This window comes from Eufriesea mexicana, unplaced genomic scaffold (assembly GCF_001483705.2).
Source record: "Eufriesea mexicana isolate 0111107269 unplaced genomic scaffold, ASM148370v2 scaffold2143, whole genome shotgun sequence".
Taxonomy (NCBI): domain Eukaryota; kingdom Metazoa; phylum Arthropoda; class Insecta; order Hymenoptera; family Apidae; genus Eufriesea; species Eufriesea mexicana.
Genome location: NW_016910297.1, coordinates 817,747 through 836,118, shown reverse-complemented (window position 1 = coordinate 836,118; position 18,372 = coordinate 817,747). Strand labels below are relative to the sequence as shown.

The window sequence follows — 18,372 nt, the reverse complement described above, 5'->3', positions numbered from 1 at the left end:
CGTAGTACCCTGGAAACCGCTGCTCCACATCCCGCTGGAACAAATGTAATTCAAAGGGGCGAGCAAACAAGCGCGTCGCGGCGGAATGAAGATAAATGCCGTCGTTTTTACCATTTCCCCCGACATCGACGTATTATTTCCGCCATAAGCTATCGCTTTTATTGCCCCCGTCATTACGTTCCTTTACGACCCACGTGACCGTAAAATAAGGCGTCGAGCCGGGCGTCGGTGGAAAAGCTCGCGGGATGCGTGCATTCAGGAAACGCGTCGACTGCGAGAAGCCCGCGGTATCGATCCTTCCGGAATGGACTTGGTCTAAAAATCCTCGCCCTCTGCTTCCTCCTTTTCACCCTTTCAATCCCACTATTGTTCGTTTCCGTCTCTCCGCCTTCTTCCTCTCCCGGTTTTTGTTCCCGGACGGTCACCGATTGTGCACGCGTCGTTGCAACGGTCACGCTCGATCCTCGCAAGCTCGCCGAGCTTCAACTCACTGAAATGCCTCGAGATACCCTTTTAATTTCGTCCTGGTGGCCTGTCCTCGCGCGCGATCGATGTATCGTTGCTCTTCGTTAAACGCACGCGGCCACCGCCACTCGTTCCACCCTTATTTCCACGATTACTCACGTTCCATTTGCTTCCTCTTCCGCCAAGCGAAGAAACTTTGTTCCCGCGATAACGATTGTTAACACGGAATTCGCGTAAAAGGGTCGCGGAAAATACGAGCACCGGGTCCATCGGCTTCCGCCGGGCTGCACGGGAAACGAGTCTAGGATTGCTGATGGTATGCGTGCCGGGTACGCTTGACCAGGGATTGAAACGGTTCCAAGAATTACTGTTCTTTCCAAAATAGTCGCGGCAAAGTGGAACGACGTTATAACCGTTTGCCGAAAAAGGTTCTTAAATATGTCGCTCCTTGTTACGCTCCTGGGAGCTTCCGATATATCCACTCGGATTTAGATTTTGGGAAATCCTGAAATATCTCACGGATGGTCCGGTGAATCGGTTAATCTAATAATAAATTTTCTTTCTGGGTGATATGAGGTGGCAGAGTGTGCGTGGAGTAGCGCGAGTCAGATGTTCATTCGCGATTCGGATTAACGTTGAATCAAATCGTAGATCTGTTCGATTCGGGAGTGAAATCGGCAAATGATCCTGGACTAAATCCTTCGGACTTTGTATACCCAGCGATTTACCAAAGATCGGTCAAAATTTCACAGCTGTAAATCGTTATAGACACGCAAAGTTACCGATCTTCTGCATCGTCGTGTTGCGCATCTGGTATCGAAAATTAATCTAACAGACGATTGAATAACAACAACAAATAGCATCGGACGTATGTTCAGTTTTGCGTAAACAGCTTCGCAAAGTCAATAACAATGTGGATGTAAGAACCGGTATGGAACCGATATCGCGCTACTTGGAAGCGTAGCAGTAATGGAGGGAACCGGAACAAAACCGATATTTCAAGAGCCACGGTAACCGAAATCGAGATCCCCTCTGATTTCGGTTCTTTATAACGGTTATAGAAAATAACGATTCTTTGAAACTGTTTCGAGAACCGGAATCGATATTCCAACAGTTTTCAACCCCTGCCTTTGACTCGCTTCTCCCAAATAGATTCTCCGAGAGAACGCAGGATCGCTTCCGAATGCACGAGCAACGAGAGAGTTTCTACGTGCATTCTCCGGTGAAATTTTCGCGAAAGCCAGGGACCGGGATACGGGAGAAAAAGGGAGGAGGAAGCAAAGGGATCGGGACGCTCGTTACTCGCATCCAGCCGCTGTCATCTAACGTCGTTTGTGGCCAGGAGAAACACGGAATTCTTCCGAATTACGAACAAATACGACTCGGCCGATTTTCCGGTCATTGGCCACGCCGTTGAAAGTGAAATTGCGTCGGGAAATGGCGATTTCGAGGGAAATTCGACTCTGCGAGCTGCTACGCTCCTCTCGCGTGCACGTCCTTGCGCGTCTGATATTTTATCCGAATTTACATCGTGCAAACGTAGTTACAGCGAATGTTAGAACAAAAATCCGACGTATAATTCGACGTCGGGGAATCGTGTCTGTGGCAGGAGGTGGCGGAGATGGACGAAGAGAGTTTCAGATCGCGTATCCTCGGATGAGATTTTAATTCAACTTCGGTCGTTAATCGCGCCGCGTTGGAAACGGAATTAATTAAAGCTGCTTAACGGCCGGGGCCGGGCAATTATTGGATTTACAACGCTATCGCTGGCAGGGGTTAAGCTGATATGCCGATGAATCGCGCGTCGGTTTTCCAAGCAGCCGCTGAATACTCTGATAAAACGCGTTTGTGTTGGTCGGCTTTTACGATTCGACGCGATCGACGACGGTGTTCCGAACGACGGTGAGCAGAGAATTTTCTTCATTATCATTCGACACTCGTGGTAGTCTCGTTCTATTAGCGAAGAGAGATATTCGAACAGGCCTCCACTCTCGGGTATATGACCACGAGTTATCCCCGCCATTTCCTAGAATCGACTAGATCGGTATTGAATTTTTACAAAGCAGGGAGAAATTAAATTTCTTATAGCTTTTATTTCGTCATTGCGGAGGTACCATAGTCGGATTACTGATGAAATGAGGTACGAGCGAATACGGCCGTATTGAAATTAATTTTAATCGAGTGCTATACATATGCATGTAGTCACACCGACTGTTTAATTCATGCATGCTCGTAATAGTCATGGGTATAATCGACACGACTATTCCGTTAAATAGGAAATAACGAAGAGTAAAAAATTGTAATATTTTGTGCCGAATAATTTATAATCTTTCCCCATTTTAGATTTCACGTTCGAACAAAAGTAATTCGTTCCTAGTGTAATATAATTCCTAATATAATTATCGTAAAATAATTCCCGAGTTTTGAAAAATATTCCAAAATTGAAAACAGTCCGTGTCGAGGTATTACACGAAAGAAATATCTCGTAATTAGAAATTGCTGTTTAATACGATCATTTTCGCATCTCTGGAGTTTACTATACCTAGCATTTTACCATCCGGTTCGTTCTCCTTGCTTCTCACGTAGAATTATTGCTCGATTCGTGGAAACACGCCTTGCCGTATGTATGGCCACATTCGGTCCCAATCTGTGGCCATGTACGCGGGCAATACCGTGCTCGCAGCCATGTCATTTATCCAATATGTTCGCCGGGAATTTTCAGTGTCGGACACGATCGGCACGGACGTGCTCGTGAATTCGATCGCGTCGAGTTTCGTGTTTTCGTAACACGCAACGGCGTCGTTCAATTCCCCAAAAATCCGCCGATAATTCTCTCTCAGGGGCGTTTGGGAATTTTTCGCGGGCATATAATCGCGATGTAGCGAACGCTCGTCGAACGCATATACCACTACCGGTCTTCCGCCGCGAATTCCAGCGTTCATTATCGCTTTGCCATAAACTCGTCGGCGCTCGACCGAACGTGCAGCCATTCGCCGTTAGTTCGTTGACCAGTGATCCGAAACCTTTGATTTCGCTGCCTCCGCAAGTATTTTAAAATTAACATGTTCCGCGTATTTTTCCTGCAAACTGTGATAATGTGTTTCTTCGCGTGGAGAAGCGAAAGTATACTTCTGTATCCTCAGAGGACGTTGTTCCAGGTAATTATTACGTACTATCGAATTCCCGTCCGATTATCTCGTTATACGTGCACGTTTCCACGAGTTTGAGCCTTTTTAAAATTTCTTTCTCGAGGCATTCGTCGGCCGACATATTCGCCGAGAATAAACCTGCTCGCTAATTCACAACTGTCCTCGTCTACTCAGGTCGCGAAATTTATTAAGACCGGTTTGCAAGGTAACGAGTACTCCGCGAGTTTTCCTCTAATTAGATTACGTCTTTGTTTGCATCGAATTCTTAATGTTTCACCCAGCAAGATGGCCGGCCGCTCGCTGCGTCCTCGCGGCTTGTCGATGCGGCGGGTCGACGCGGAAAGGGAGCGATTCGTCCTTAATAAGGGGTCTCGCGGAGCGTTTGAATAAGCAATCTCTCGAAAAAGAAGCTTCAAGCCGTATTCGTGGCATTCCACGCGAAACTGTACCGCGCTGCTTTTAAATAAGCGAACTGAAAGTCAAGCGGCAGACACCGAGTCGGAGCGGAAGATCACCTTTTAACGGTACTCTCGCAACGGTATACTTAGTATTTGATAAGAAACGATCCGTTGCTAAGCGTTTGATAAAGTATTCTGCCCCGTTCTCAGCCCCCCGATCCCGGCAGTCAGTCTCTCCGCCCGCTTAATCGGATTATTATAATAATTGGTTTATTTCCTGCTTATTTCCCCGCGAATATTTTCTCTTTTAATTTCGCGGCACGACGTGGCGAGTGGAAGGAGCGGGTATCTGCTCCCATCTTCGAGAAACTCCGACGACGTTCCGTGTCAAGATCCACTTTGCCACTTCCTTCGTTCTCGCTGCCTCGTTGCGTGCTTTCTGCGTGTTTTTCTTTTTCCGCGATGCGCCATTTTCATGCAAAGCGTAGTCGACGTTACATCACCGGATTCATGGAAAATCGAGGGAAAATTCACCGGCTTACGAATCGCAGGCTTACTCCCGCCAGCCTCACCCCGGAGTACTTACAAATCCATTTTCCGCTTAAAAATATCTCCCTATTTTCGATATTTCGAAAACTCCAGCGAATTTCGAGCAATCCTGGGACGAAGATTCGACCATGGCACGTTCCGATGGTAACCACGAGCGCCATCCACTTCGCCACCAAGATGCAACGTCGGTTTCCGCCTCTTCCTACATTTATGTACCCCGATTTTACGTTTCACGCGCATATCCGATACCATCGACGCGATTCAGGTCGAAAATCCCACACTCGATGCGAACCTTCGTTTCTCGCGCAACTTCCTCTTTCCAAACACTCGTTAAACTTTTTTCCCTACCCTGTCGGCAAGTTGTGCCTGCCGAACGACCCTGCTACGCGCGACGTCTTCAGCTCGTTCCATTTTCCAGTTCACGGTCGGCATCTCGGTGCCGATTTCCATGAGCAAAAGGGGTAGCGTGGTGTTCTCGTCCGCATTCCAATTCAATTATAGACTTCCGTCGAACCTGACGGAGCTCGAGCCTACAATAATACCGGCCAGGCAGGCCAGGGATCTGACTCTGCAGGACACTTACGGGGCCATCGAGAATTTATTGAACCGGTGAGTATACCGTGATTTCCATACGCAGCGGGAAAATCGAAATCCGTCGAAATTCAACGCTGGCCGATCCGAGCCGTCGAATCTCGCGGACAACGACCAGTTCGGACATTAAATCGGAAGAATAAGCGGCCGCATTACCGCGCAAAATTGCCCGATGAATCGGTAAACACGCTGCAAGCGAACGAATAAATTCGTAATTAACTGGACACCGGAATTGGCCGAGACCGTTCCCCGGGATACGCTTAATGAAATTCCATTTTCTAGTCGAGGATCATCCGGCCGCGATTCGCCACATTCGCGATTATCGGACAATGGCTGATTACGCGGAATGAGGGGTAGATCGTGAAGTGGTAAATCGTCTTGGAAATATCTTTCGATGAAATCGAGTGGCGCGGCGCGATAAAAGACAGTGTTTCCTCGAAGCGACGTTTGGGAAAGAAGCGTTCGACTGTGGACGACGAAACAATGTCCGTGGTAATACGATTACCCGGCGGGTCAAGAGGAGACATTTTCGCAGAGGCGAGTATTAGGATTCTAAGATCAAAGGGCCAAGGAGAGGTAAAGACGGGGACTCGAACGTAAATTAATTAGGACATAAGGCAATTACTTTGTCCCGATAGAAGGAGGGAGAGAGAAGCGTGGGTAACAAGCGGACGATTCCGGTGCGGAAAGACGACGCGGAAGTTAAGAAGGCGTCGGGGCTGATTCGGGCCGACAAGGGGACGTGGCGTCGCGTGAAATGGATCGTTAGCCGGTCCAACGGGGGGTGATTCGTCGCGATTCTTTCACGGTGATTCGTCAGAGATCCTGGCCAGTCATTCCGACAAATTCACCCGTCGATTCTTCGGAAACCGTGCGAGAAAGAAAGCCACGCGCCGATGTCGGTTAATCGTTGCTCGCGATTCCATTTACGTCCGTGGCTCGTCGAAAATCGCGAAACTCGCGAACGTGACACTTTTGCGAGAATGTTTAACGCGTTACGCGCGGCCGACGCTTAAACCTATTCGAAATTTGCATCTTCTTCCGGGGCGGTACATAATTTTATTCGAGGCGAGCCGTCGAACGGTGGCCAGGAAACGGGAGGATAATGAATTTCTCGACTAGGAACGGGGCGAAGAAGTACGGGACACGCTTAAGAATTCCCTTTTACCGTTTTATAAAACCAATATCATCTCGCGGCTGCACGGTTCGCCGAGGGGCTCGCCACCGTGCGACTTCCTAATAAAATTACTTCTACGCCGCGGTCGAATTACAAAAAAAAAGCAGGAAGAAATGGAGGAAAAAGTGGAGAGAAAAGAGAAACGGTGGAAAAAGGAGTAAGAAATAAGAGAGAGAGAGAGTGGAGGAAAAATACGCGAGTTGAGGAAATGGTGGAAAAGGGAGAGGCATAAGGGGCGAGAGCGAAAGGGAGCGAAAAGGGGGTTGAAATTAATATCGAACGTTTCCTCTGTACAGGCATGGCTGGCGGGACGGCAGGAAGTGTCTTTTAAGGACCATTTGCGAGCTCGCGGAGACACCATTTGGCAGGACACGTCAGGACGTCCTAGAGGAGGTGATCCACTTAATTTTAACGTAAGTTCGTTGCGACGAATCGCGCTTTGACTCGTGCCGAGAGAACACTGTCGGCTCCGTGGCGCTCGCGTGTACTTGCCGAAACGAAATTCATTTCTTGAGGAGCTACCGGTTAATGAATTCCGTTGCAAGTCCCTAATGGCTGTCCTGCCCGCTTACGACGAAATGGGACGACGGTGTCGCGTAACGAAGCACGAATAGACCGAGATAATGCAGTAAATCCATGTCGCACCGGGCACGGTGTAGTTTAACGACATTCGAGAACGCTCTACCGAGTCGTCGCTTTTAAATATCGCCAAATGTGTCCTCACGCGCGAAATAACGCCAAGACTCGTCGCTTCCGGTCAACGTTCGTTCTCTAGTACCTTGAGAAATAGAAAACAAAGAGGGGGAATACGGAGAGGAAACGGAAAAGAATTTTCTCGTCGCGTCGATTCGAGACGCAAACGAATTTCCGCGAGGAAAGACCGCGCGTCGCTGCGCTTAACTCGATAGAGCGGGAAATTTTAAAGCGGCACGCGTGCAAGGGTTGCAACGTCGAAGAGATCGAATTAACGGTCTATCGATAGTGGAACAGGTGGAACATTGGTCGAACATCGGGTCAGTCTCGGGCCCGGATGGAAAACCGGGCAGGAATTTGCCATTCCGCACGCGGCCGCGTGTACTCGAAGGAAATTGCAACCGAGCCAGCGAGCGGTGCTCTAATTGCGACGAAGTTAGGCGCGTGCATTAAGCTTCTAATGGAAGGTGTTTCGCGTAGGTTTTCCCTTTGTGCCGTGCCTAGCTGTGTACACACGTCACCGGGAAATTTCTCCCGACGTAATCCTGCGGCGGCGGCAGCATCCACGGAACAATCGTCGGCTAACGCGCGTCGAATGTCAATAATACCGACTGAACTCGCTATTTTCCGCTCGGACAATTGCACCTTCCTTCGATCCAGTCCGCGCCAAGTTTCCCTTTTCTCTTTCGCCACCTCCGAACGAGACACGCTGGACTCTCTCTTCCTTTTCTCTCCTTTTTCTTTTTTTTTTTTGAAGAGAGAAATAGGGATGGTGAGTCGAAATAATTACGCGAGAACCGTGATCGATCCGCGATCTATTCGCTTCTACCCCGACGCGTGCCGCGTGAGAACCAGTGCTGAAGAGGAACAACGGGAATTTCTGGATCAGGCCGAGCGAAGACTTGCCAGGGACGGCTAATTCGACTCATCGGAGCATCGACCAATTGTACCAGGAAGCGGAACGATTGGGAAGATCCGGCGGCGACTGCATCCTGGCCTATCCCGATTGCGTCGAGTCACCCATCGAAACGTTCACGGAGGTCGCATTCCCCTAGGGGACTGTGCGTTTGAACGACGTCCTCGAACCGCACTGATTTCCAAGCAACCCCTGCTTCGGATCGTTCATCGCCACCGCCGTTTTCCACACGCCGGCTGTACGAATCGTTGAATTTTTTATACCCCACCAAACGTCTCTGTATCGCGAGCAATCGATTGTTCCAGCCGCGATATATTTCTATATCCTTCTGCTCGTTCGAGCAGGTATACGACGAGCAGTGACTTGCTCGTAAAAGAATTTATTATAGAGCAGTCTCGAGGCCGAGAGGGTGGAGAACAGTGCTAAGTAAATTTCGTTGTACGAGCTGCCACGTTGTCCCGGAAACCTCGGTGTTCCATCGTCACCTTCCGTCGTGTAATTCGAAATAAACGAGCTTCTTATAATCACGTTGTTACGACCAATCACGTTGTTTCCGTCGATGTTTCGCGAAATCATTTGAAATTTCCTACTATCCTCGATCAACCAGGAAGCGAAGTTTCGCGTGTCATCCTTTGGTACGCCATTCGCGATATCCTTGCCAGCAAGAAGCCGCTCCGATTTCAGCGAGGCGAGGAAAAGCGTGACGAAAAATGGGGAAAGTCCTAAGTAAATTTCGCTGTTGAGGCTCACCCTAAAATGGCCGGGATACAAGACGGAAAACGCGATCTTCTTCTTCCTTTGTTTCCCTTCGCTCGCTCGGCTATTTGTCACCATTTTCGATCGTCTTCCATTTTATTTGCTTCCCCCGTTCCTCCGGCAGACGATTCATTCGGTGTGCCTCGCGTTTGTCTTTCGACGGTGTTCCGATAGCGCGAGCGATCGTGTATCCTTAAAGCCCGTGGAAGCCGAAAAGTGGTCGTTGGAAAAATATCGCGACGAAAAATATATCTCGCCGGAGTTTCGAGCCTGGCAATTTCTCCACGATCAAGATTAACGCGTTGACTTCTCTCGCCGATCTCGAGCAATCGGTTGGCCATCGATAAAGATCAAACGCGTGTTTTTCATTACACCGAGATGGCCCGTCTCTTCCGGTATTTCTCGCGATCCGGAAAGCTGAATGTTTCACCCGGCGCAGCCCGTCGTGCCAACTTTCCCGACAGTTCTACAGTTCACGAGTACGTCCGGCAGCACGTTGCCGCTGGAAAATACTCGTCGTCTTCGCCTTTGTTTATACATTTCGCTCCCTTTGTCATCCCGGAAGCGGAAGTTTCGGGCGCGAGATCTTCTCCAGGCCGAAACTTCCATTCGCCGCTACTTACTCGCAAGTTCTCGCGCTGCTACTCGTTCGAGCAGAGTTCGTTCGTGGTTACGTTCATCGACGACGCTCGTAATCGCGAGGCTTGTTTTAACAATCGTGACGGGAACGACCAGGCAAGACACGACTGGTCGAAAAATCGCCGTGTTTTCTTTCCTCGTTAACGGAATCGAGGACCAACGAAGGAAGAGGCGTGGGACCAACGGAGCAGACGAAGAGGAGAGACACGGTCTAGCCGGTGGTCTGGCAAGGATGGAAAATTAGCTCGTTCGACCGCCTACAGTCGGTCGCGGAAGCTTCGAGCGTAACTATGCTCCTAGTTGACAGATGACACGTTAATTTCGCGGAGGAACTGCAAGTTCGAGCACAGCCTGACGACTCGACAGACTCGGGGCCGCGAGTTTCGCGCTAGTTGCGTGCCTTTGTGCTCCGCCCAGGGGAGAGGAAATTGCCTTTGAGATTCGGATAGGAGGTTCTTTCATCTTCGAGACGAGCAAAGTATCCTTTCTCGAGTAGCTCCGGCTAGAAAGGTCGCTGGAGGACAGGTAAGACTGCGGAGACGCAGAGATTCGGCTTGATCGAATTCGCGATTAATGTTTCCTCTTTGTCGAAGGTACCAGTCGGACGAAGGGGCAAGGAAGAACGAAGGACGATGTTTGTTCGAACGAACGTGGTCCTGGTGCTGTCCTGGTTGCTCCTGCCGACGATAGGGCGAGTCCAGGGAAGCGAGGATGAGCAGCTCCGAGGGAAGAGGCAGGCGCTGTATCCTCCGCCTCTTGTTTATCCTCTCAGTGGCATTTTCAAGGTATTTATCCATACTTCGACGCGGCGACGATAAAACTTAATAATCGCGTCCTCGAGGCTGATAGGATTACTCCGCGAAGGCGCGGCTGCCTGTTCGACGATTTAACTCGCGCTAATTCGAATAACGGGTAGAGGAGCGTGGAGCTTGGCGCGAAACTCCGCGATAATAATTAATCGAGAAGCATTAATAATTAGATTCCGAATAGGCCGTCGTTCTCGGTGGGCTGATAATGGCCGAGCAATAATTCAGCTGTCAGGGCCGTATCTGCGAGCCACGCGGAAGATAAACAGGCACATTTAACGCGGGAAACGCGAATGAAAAACGCGGCGGGGGGCGGGGTTCTTTCTCATCTTCGCCCCCCTGGTCGCATAAATTTCGCTGAAAGCTCGTACATCTCGCGCAATCAAATTTCGAACTGACCAGGCTACTTCCGGCTGCGGAAACGCGCAAAAAGACGAGGAAAAGTCGTCTTCCGTTTCGGACGTCTTTAATTAGCGGCACGGTCAAACTTCGGCGACGAAGTTAGGCGACGATTCGTTATTCCCCCGGAACCTTCGTGTCCTCGAGAGACTATGAAAGGACGATCCGAGAGAGAAACGCGGGGAGGAAGAATTATTTCCGGTTATTTCGAGTGTCCTCGGTGGACGAATACCTGTTTACCTTTTCGCAATTAACATCTCGGATTCGACGTTGTCAGGCAGGAATTAATTAGCTGGCCGTTGGATCCCGTCCTCCCGGAGGTTGTTCGTCGACAGGACGAGGATCGGCGACGGAGACGGAATACAAACTGAACCGAATTTCTACGCGAGTTCAACCCCTTGGCAACGCGGAGTAAGGCACGGACGTGTTCGTCCTGCTGGAAGTAGCGGAGAAGGGTGGTGAACTTTAAACCGGGGAAACGTTTCTCTCCCTGCACCATCCCCGCTGATAATTAACTGCAGCCTTATCTGCCGTCTCCTCTCAAATTTTCTAATTAAATCGGGAAACTCTTTCTGTAGTTTTCGCTCCTTCTCGACCGAGCAAATGTCCCGATGGACTGTTTGCCCTGGCTTTCTCAATTACTCGCACCCCTCTGGCTAACGGGACCGGGACTTTGGGAAGTTGAACGGCGAAATTGGGGCTACGAAATCGATACAGGACATCTCTTTCTCTTGCCTCGTTTCGCGTTAGCCGAGCGGAATCGTGCGCGCCTCGAGCGCCTATGACGAATCGAAAGGGACGCCTGACGCTTCCGGGTCGCTGCACAGGGACTCGTTAGGCGTTCTCGAAGGGCCCGAACACGCGGAATCGACGGCGTCTGATCGGCGCGACGTCGCGGGACTCGGTGTTTGATTAGCAGATTTTCGAGCAACAGGAACGGCGGCAAATATTTGGACGTCAGCGCGGAGGAGGCGGGAGACCGGTGTGAAATAAAATTCAGCGTTTCTGGGTCAGTATGTATCTAAACACGCGAAGCTGCACTGCGTCAAAAGCGCAGCTTCAAAGTGAGAAAGAAAAAGGAAAACAGCGAGATGGGCTGGGAAGAAGAGCCGCGACGTTGAATTACTTCCATGTCTTCGCACGGCCAGCGAGCCTCGCGCGAGTCAGGCCCCTGGTATCTTATCAGCAGGACAATTACGAAGTTGCACAGCACGCGTCGAGACGCTTTTGTGCCCGGGCCGTTGAACGGGATTCAAAAAACCGTGCTGAATTTATTTACCATCCATTTCCACGAGTCACCACGTCTTTACACCGTGTCACGCAACGTTTCAATGCAATCGCGGGACTGAATGGGACAGCTGTCGGAAAGACACGATGTTTGTGAACAGGCTGGGCGAGCTGATCTCGAGCAAACGACGTCGTTCGTTCGCGTGAACCCAAGTTCTAACTTGGTGGAATACGTACCTGTGGTTAATACGTAGGCATATACGCGCTGGTGGTGGAAAAGGGAAAAGGAAGAATGGCGGAGGGAGCGGGTGGATAGGTAAGGAAGAGGGTGCAGGAGGGAAAAAGAAAGTTCAGCGACACTGTAATATCTTCCTTGGAAACGAATGAGGGTTAAGCAGTATTCCGAAAGTTGAAAAACGAGCAGCAGCTTCGCCAGGGTGAGCGAAATTTCCCACGAACGGGGGGAAAAAACCGCAAGCTCGCTGTAATTTTACGCTCGTCCTTCCTATCTCCTTTTGTTAGACTTTATTCCATCCTCGTAGCTGGTATTTTCTATCGGTCTCTCCGTTTTTATTCCCGGACCTCCGGAGGATGGTTAAGATCATACAGATATCGGTACAACTGCGCTTCCTTGTCTACGTGAACGGTAACACGGCCATTTTTGCTCTGCGTTTCGTTCCGTTTCCTCCGTCTTTTCATTTCATTACTGTCGGGCAGATTTATCTTCCTTCGGCCACGGTTCAAAGGCAAGAAAAAGGAAAACTACTTTAGCCAGTTCCTTTTCGACTTTTCGCTCCACCCACCCCCACCCTCCCTCCACCCCCTTTCCGGTTGCTAAATTCTTTACACTTGCAGAAGTTGCTCCTCGCAATTCGCGACTCGAGGAGAGCCCGTCCCGGCCAAAGAACTTCTTTCTCTCTTGGTTCTACCCCTTCCGGTAATTGTCCGCGAAACGCATGCCTTTTATTATACCGGTGATCCTCGTCATTGTCACCCATTGTCGAACTTGCAGTTGTTTCGCGTGATAGACGGTCCGCGGGTACAGTTGCTATACTTTTTCGTAATCTTTTCACTTTCAGCATCCGCCAACTTTTACGGCATCGTCTAGCTTTCTCTGGAGTTTCTTCTCGAGTGTTAGGGTTGATTCTACCCCTTCGTCTACCGATATATTTACTCCTCCAGTATCTATATACTTCTGTCACTCTTATTTCAACGTTTTCGTGATTCTCTTTATGTCGCACAATTTTTTATTTGGGATTTTATGCAATTCATTCGTGGACGCTTAATATTTTCCGAATACGTCGATCGATCGATGTACAGTTTGGTAATTTGATATTTTTAACGGGTTAGAGTATCGTTTGCAACTGTTAATTTCCCGAAAAGGTAGCAATACCGTCGAATTCGATTCGCCGTGCACGCGACGTCTACACCTGACCATTTATTGCATTTCTGTCAAGCTAATCGTCGGATTGGCGGTACCGGTGCAGCTCTCGGGCCAGATTCTGGTTTACGGCCAGAACTTTCAGTTCCAATACATGTTGCCAGACAACGCCACCTTCTTCACCAACTTCTTCGAGGACTCGTCGCGGGGACGACGCAGGAGAGCAAGCTGGGACGAGAGGGCTCCTGTCTACGACATCCTGCGACAGGAACTTGACAGGTGATTACATCTGTCTGGCCAAAATGCCGGATTCATTTTCGCTCTGCATCCCGAATAATTAATTACGCGTTACGTTCGGTATTTATAATCGCGACTCCCCCGTTCGATAATTCGCAGCGTCTGGAATTTTGCGATCGCAAACAATTAATAATTCGCCGTGCTTGAAATTCACATTTACGAATAATTAACGAATCGATGCGCTTACAAATCATTTCGCCGCCTTTGTATTTCATCGCGATTGATGTTCGATAGTTAATAGTTAATTCAACGACGAATTCAGAATTAAAATATTTCGCGGAACGACAGAGCGCTGTAATACGTGTTATCGTTGCGTGTAGGTTTAATAAATAATTAATGCGTCGCACGAACGATTTAGGGATCGAGTATTCTATTACCGTGTAACGTTGAAATTTAACGGTGTCAACGCTTTGTCGCGTTAAATGTTCACGACACGAACATGTGGTTCTGTTATTTACGCGTGGTGTCGATTGCATTTGCCCACTGTTGATCGTCAATAATCGTTTTCAGGCGAAATATCGATGGGAAAGGATGCTTGATGAAGAACATCTGCGAAGCTGCTTCGACACCCCTGAAAGACGAGGGCCTGGTCGGCGAATTGATTCATTTATTGCTAACGTAAGACAATCAGTGACGATTTACGACACAATCGATGATGACCGTTCGCAGATACTTTGGCAAAAATATTTCATAGAAATATTTCGTTTCAGCCCAGATCACGGAAACTTTACCGGCACCGACGAGGAATATTTAGAGGCAGCCATGGCCGGGCGTAGACACGAGGATTGCTCGACGATTTACTCCACGTGCCCCACTGGTCTAGGGGTCTTAGACAGAATATCCGCCATTTATTAACGAAGATGCATCGCGTTTTATTATTACACGCTCCCCGCTTTCTTTTCCCACCCAGTTACATACCCCGTTACATCGCTTACTCTTCTTTACAGCTGAACGAATCGCTTCCTGTCTCGCCTTACGCTTGCCTCGCGTGTATACACGCCTCGCGCAATAAAAGAATTGCCACGTAACTTCCCTCCCAATTTATTCCGAATTTTCTGCGAATTTTCTACGGTATTTCCGCTAATTAAAAAGCGCGCGAAATAATTTTAGCATGGAGGTCCGTTTATCAAACGCTGGACTCTCTGATCTTCCTTGATACACTCTCCTCCGACGTCCGTTTAACCCCTCACTTTCCACGCGTGCCTCCCACCCCCGAGGATTTTCTTCGTATTAAAGTAGAGATTAATCAGTGCCAGCTAGGATGAAGGAAAAAGGGAGGGAGCAAAAATGGAGGGAAAGAAACGGTGGAAGTACCAGTATGTATTTCATACAGCTCCTAGATTAGGTTCATAAATACGTTTACAAGACGAGCAAGCAGGTAGGTGCGCGTACCAGTGCGGGATAATTCATTATCAAACGTTTTGCTGGCATTTCGGATACATCGGACGTTTTGCAGCAATGCAATCGCTTCGACGTGTTGCTTTGAGGCCGATTTAATTGCTCGTTTTGTTTATTTCCGCTCTGCCAGTCGCGTTTAGAACCGTGCCAAGTTTAGCGAACCGCTTGATAAGTATTTATGGAGCCTCGTACCGCGGACGTATCTCGCTAATTTTTCAAACTGCCATTTCCCGGAGATTTCGCAGACGTGGAAACATCGCGAAATCGAATTCTCAAATGCAGCCGGTTAAATGCAACCGAATTACCTCCCGTTTGCCATGAATATTTCGCGCGAGTTGTGACGTCGTCGAGTGTGCAGCTATTTTTCTCGCTGCTTCCATCCTCAAACGCGAAAATTGCTCCAGTTATCGCGATTCTTTTCTGGGATATATCACGCTTCGAGGAGCAGCATGGGAAACTCGAAATGTCCAACTTACGTCGATTTATCTTGTCATCCAGACAGGGTGGTTCCACGTGTAACGAAAGCAACACGAGCTCCATTAGACTTGGAAGCTGCTTAGTAATCTGTTAAAGGAACAGTAGTGAAGTAACCGGAGAATATAGCGATTTCTTTCATCCTCGTGATCAGTTTCGTACGTCTCGAAATTAAGACGAATTCTCCAACCTTTTACCCAAATTTAACCAAATATTCGGGAATAATTTTGGCAAAAGAATGGCTGGCGATTTGAAGAGCTTCGCAGACCTCGGTTCAGAGGATCGATTTCGTACGTCTCAAAATTAAGACGAATTCTCCAACCTTTTACCCAAATTTAACCAAATATTCGGGAATAATTTTGGCAAAAGAATGGCTGGCGAGACAAAGAGCTTCGTAGACCTCGGTTCAGAGGAAGAAGGAACCGAGACCTGCACGAGTGGAGCGAAAAAGTCGCTGGCAGCTTGCTGGTGGGGGCCAAAGCACCGTTATCAATAACCCAGGGCAACACTGTCTGCCGAAGCGACTCAATCCCATCAGACGAAGATTCCTAGACAGGCGAGAGCATTCGCCGCAGCGGGAAGTTCGCGAGGACATCTTGGCCCAGGGCCCGACATTCACTGATTATGCGACCGTTGTTCTGGAGCATCCTCTGTTTCACCCTCATTACCGCGGGCGAACTTGCGGCCGCGGCCAGAGCCACCAGATCCCTGGCGTTTCGGAAGGGCAGCTCCTTTTTCGTGAGTATCGACGTCTGCCAAGTGTCTTCGTCGCTTAATCGAGTCGCCAATGGAGATTCCCTGCTCACAGATCGCTTCGTTAACCGATAACTAACCGTGGTCGAGCTCGAGTCCGTTTCGGAAAAATCGGATGCAACGATCAAAATTGCTACTCGGGCAAATTAGACCTTTAGTGCTAACGAAGAGAACCAGTGGGTGAGAGAGTCTCCGTTGACTTTAATCGACGAAATATTACGTATTAATTTTATTCGAATATTTTTATATTCAATTTGTGAACTGATTATGTCTTAATAATTTTTTTATTTCATTTCAGGTAGAAATATAATTATCGCAGGGTGTAGATTAATTAGTTAAAGACGATTTCCCGATACGATCTAAATGACAGTGTTTTAATGATTATTCTTACGATTCGAATCGGTGATCGATAATACCAGCGATTTCTCGCGATATTTTAACCCTTATCGGTCGTAAGTCACCTCTCACGTGACAACAGTACTTTGTTGCAAGGCGGAAATCTTTCGCATATTTACCGAAACCAGCTGCAACCTAGTGAGAATCGCGTATGGAAAGCTAGCCACCGATAAGGGTTGACAATAGAACTGTAGGATGCTAGGGTTTGAGAGTGAGTGCAAGGGAACACTTGGTCCTACTTAGCTGATGATAGATAATAAACAGCAACCTGAGATTCAAATCAAATGCTCAGAGTGATATCTGGAGTGCATGTGGAAGAACAAGTGACCGCGTGCAAGGATTATATGGTCGGGATATTTACGAGTGAAATGACTTGTTTCAGTTGTTGCAGATGTTTTTAATATGTGAAATTAATATCGACGTTTACTCGAACTTAATCGTAATTACGTATGCTCCATTTCTTTCATTCTACTGCTTTAATTATCATCGAAAATGTATATCCCATTTAGGTTGTTCGTTACAGATCGGTAGTTCCGGTGTTAATGCTAGAAGCCTTCGAGTGTTTCACAAGTTTCGCGTCCGTAGGAATTCGTCTTTGGAAATTAGTCTAGGGATTGTTGGTCGAAACGTGTTCTTTAAGCTGTCGGTGGTGTTTGCGGGCCACGTCGCGAACTCGGTGGTCGTGGTGGAAATTTATGCGCCATATGTACGAGGCTAAGGGACTACGACTAATGTAAGTCGATCGTTGCGTCGTATTTTCACCTTAAAAGGCGCTCGTCGCTGCGAGACGAGCCCGTCCCGGGCAACTCTGTAATGCACCGCATTAATGCACTATGAAGTTACCCACGTAATTCGTGGATCGAGCTGAAACGTATCGCGAGACCTCCAGTCGAATGCATTATCCTTGCCACGGTTGTTTCCTGGGAAATTTGCCGGCCGTAAGTCGGCGTCGCGACGCGGCCGACATCTCGGTTGCGATTTTTACGCCGTCCTAGTATCCACCTGGCAGCATCCCCTTGATTGCTACGCCGAAAACGCGCAGGGAATTTCTTCTGTCAATGCAATTTTCACGTGACCTGATAAATAGCTCCGTTCCTGGCACCCCATGAATAATAACTCCCTTTCCGAGGTAGTCTGCTCGCTGTTCGCTGTGGCGTTAACTGAAATTCTGCTACCCGAGAGCACGCAGCTCGCGTTTAAAACTCGCTCGAAATATCGGTCGAGTCTCACGAACAGTCGTGATCCAGGCAAAATTTCAGGGGTTGCTCGATCTTGTGAGCGAAACATTGGTCATTCCGTTGGAATCTTCTCTGTAGAAGGCGTGGTTAGGGGACCAAAGGGATTCGGGTTAAAATTAAAATAAATTTACTCTACTCTCGATCGATACACCCTGCGTTCAAAGGATCATCGTTTATCTCTTGAATTTTTATCAAAATTCTTTGAATTTGAAGGTGGATTCTGTGGAAAGTTCGGAGAACCGAAGGGACCGAGTGACACTTTCTTTAAAATTATAGAAAGCTTCCTGTTTTAGGAGGTTTATTCCTCACGCATCGATCTTTTACTTTGTCGAGAGTCCTTTACAAACGAAGCTCGAGACACGGAGGTCTCTCCTTCTCGATGGTGCACAGGTCTCTCTTCGATGCTAGCTCTCGATCGTTCCATGACAAAGTCGCCGCGATCAAAGTCGGCGACAGTCGTCGGTTCTCTTACATCTCTATTTTCCAGCGCCCCGGCTTTTCTTCACTTACGTGCCTCTGCATCGAAAGGATATCGCGGTATAAAAGTTGCTTATAGTCGAGAAAAGTGCTCGAGAAACCTTCGATTTCCCGGAAGCCTAGAGATATTCCAGCAAATGGTTTATCTTCCCGGTGTCCGTGTGCGAGGGCAACGAAGTCGGTAATTGTTTAC

At 48.5% G+C, this 18,372-nt stretch overlaps 3 protein-coding genes across 3 annotated transcripts in view; all 3 read left to right on the top strand.

Annotated features, from left to right (window-relative positions):
• Positions 1-3,527: 3,527 nt before the first annotated feature.
• Positions 3,528-8,077, top strand: LOC108549788 (uncharacterized). Its single transcript, XM_017903304.1, has 4 exons — positions 3,528-3,623; positions 4,980-5,170; positions 6,626-6,742; positions 7,912-8,077. Exons 1-4 carry the CDS (start codon positions 3,528-3,530, stop codon positions 8,075-8,077), a joined length of 570 nt encoding a protein of 189 aa, XP_017758793.1.
• A 1,888-nt stretch (positions 8,078-9,965) lies between these two features.
• On the top strand, positions 9,966-14,298 carry LOC108549786 (uncharacterized). Its single transcript, XM_017903303.1, has 4 exons — positions 9,966-10,118; positions 13,223-13,425; positions 13,954-14,061; positions 14,154-14,298. The coding sequence occupies exons 1-4, from the start codon at positions 9,966-9,968 to the stop codon at positions 14,296-14,298; spliced, it is 609 nt and encodes a 202-aa protein (XP_017758792.1).
• Positions 14,299-15,939: 1,641 nt separating this feature from the next.
• Positions 15,940-18,372, top strand: part of LOC108549785 (uncharacterized) — a 4,891-nt gene continuing 2,458 nt past the window's right edge. The window contains exon 1 of the mRNA XM_017903302.1: positions 15,940-16,053. Coding sequence (XP_017758791.1) covers positions 15,940-16,053 — 114 coding nt within the window. The remainder of the gene's footprint in view (positions 16,054-18,372) is intronic.

Coding starts and splice junctions, on each gene's coding strand:
- LOC108549788 (XM_017903304.1), top strand. CDS start 3,528: ATGTTCCGCGTATTTTTCCTGCAAACTGTGATAATGTGTTTCTTCGCG. Junction 5,171..6,625: donor ATCGAGAATTTATTGAACCG/GTGAGTATACCG, acceptor TCCTCTGTACAG/GCATGGCTGGCGGGACGGCA. Junction 6,743..7,911: donor GTGATCCACTTAATTTTAAC/GTAAGTTCGTTG, acceptor TTTCTGGATCAG/GCCGAGCGAAGACTTGCCAG.
- LOC108549786 (XM_017903303.1), top strand. CDS start 9,966: ATGTTTGTTCGAACGAACGTGGTCCTGGTGCTGTCCTGGTTGCTCCTG. Junction 10,119..13,222: donor CTCTCAGTGGCATTTTCAAG/GTATTTATCCAT, acceptor ATTTCTGTCAAG/CTAATCGTCGGATTGGCGGT. Junction 14,062..14,153: donor TTGATTCATTTATTGCTAAC/GTAAGACAATCA, acceptor ATTTCGTTTCAG/CCCAGATCACGGAAACTTTA.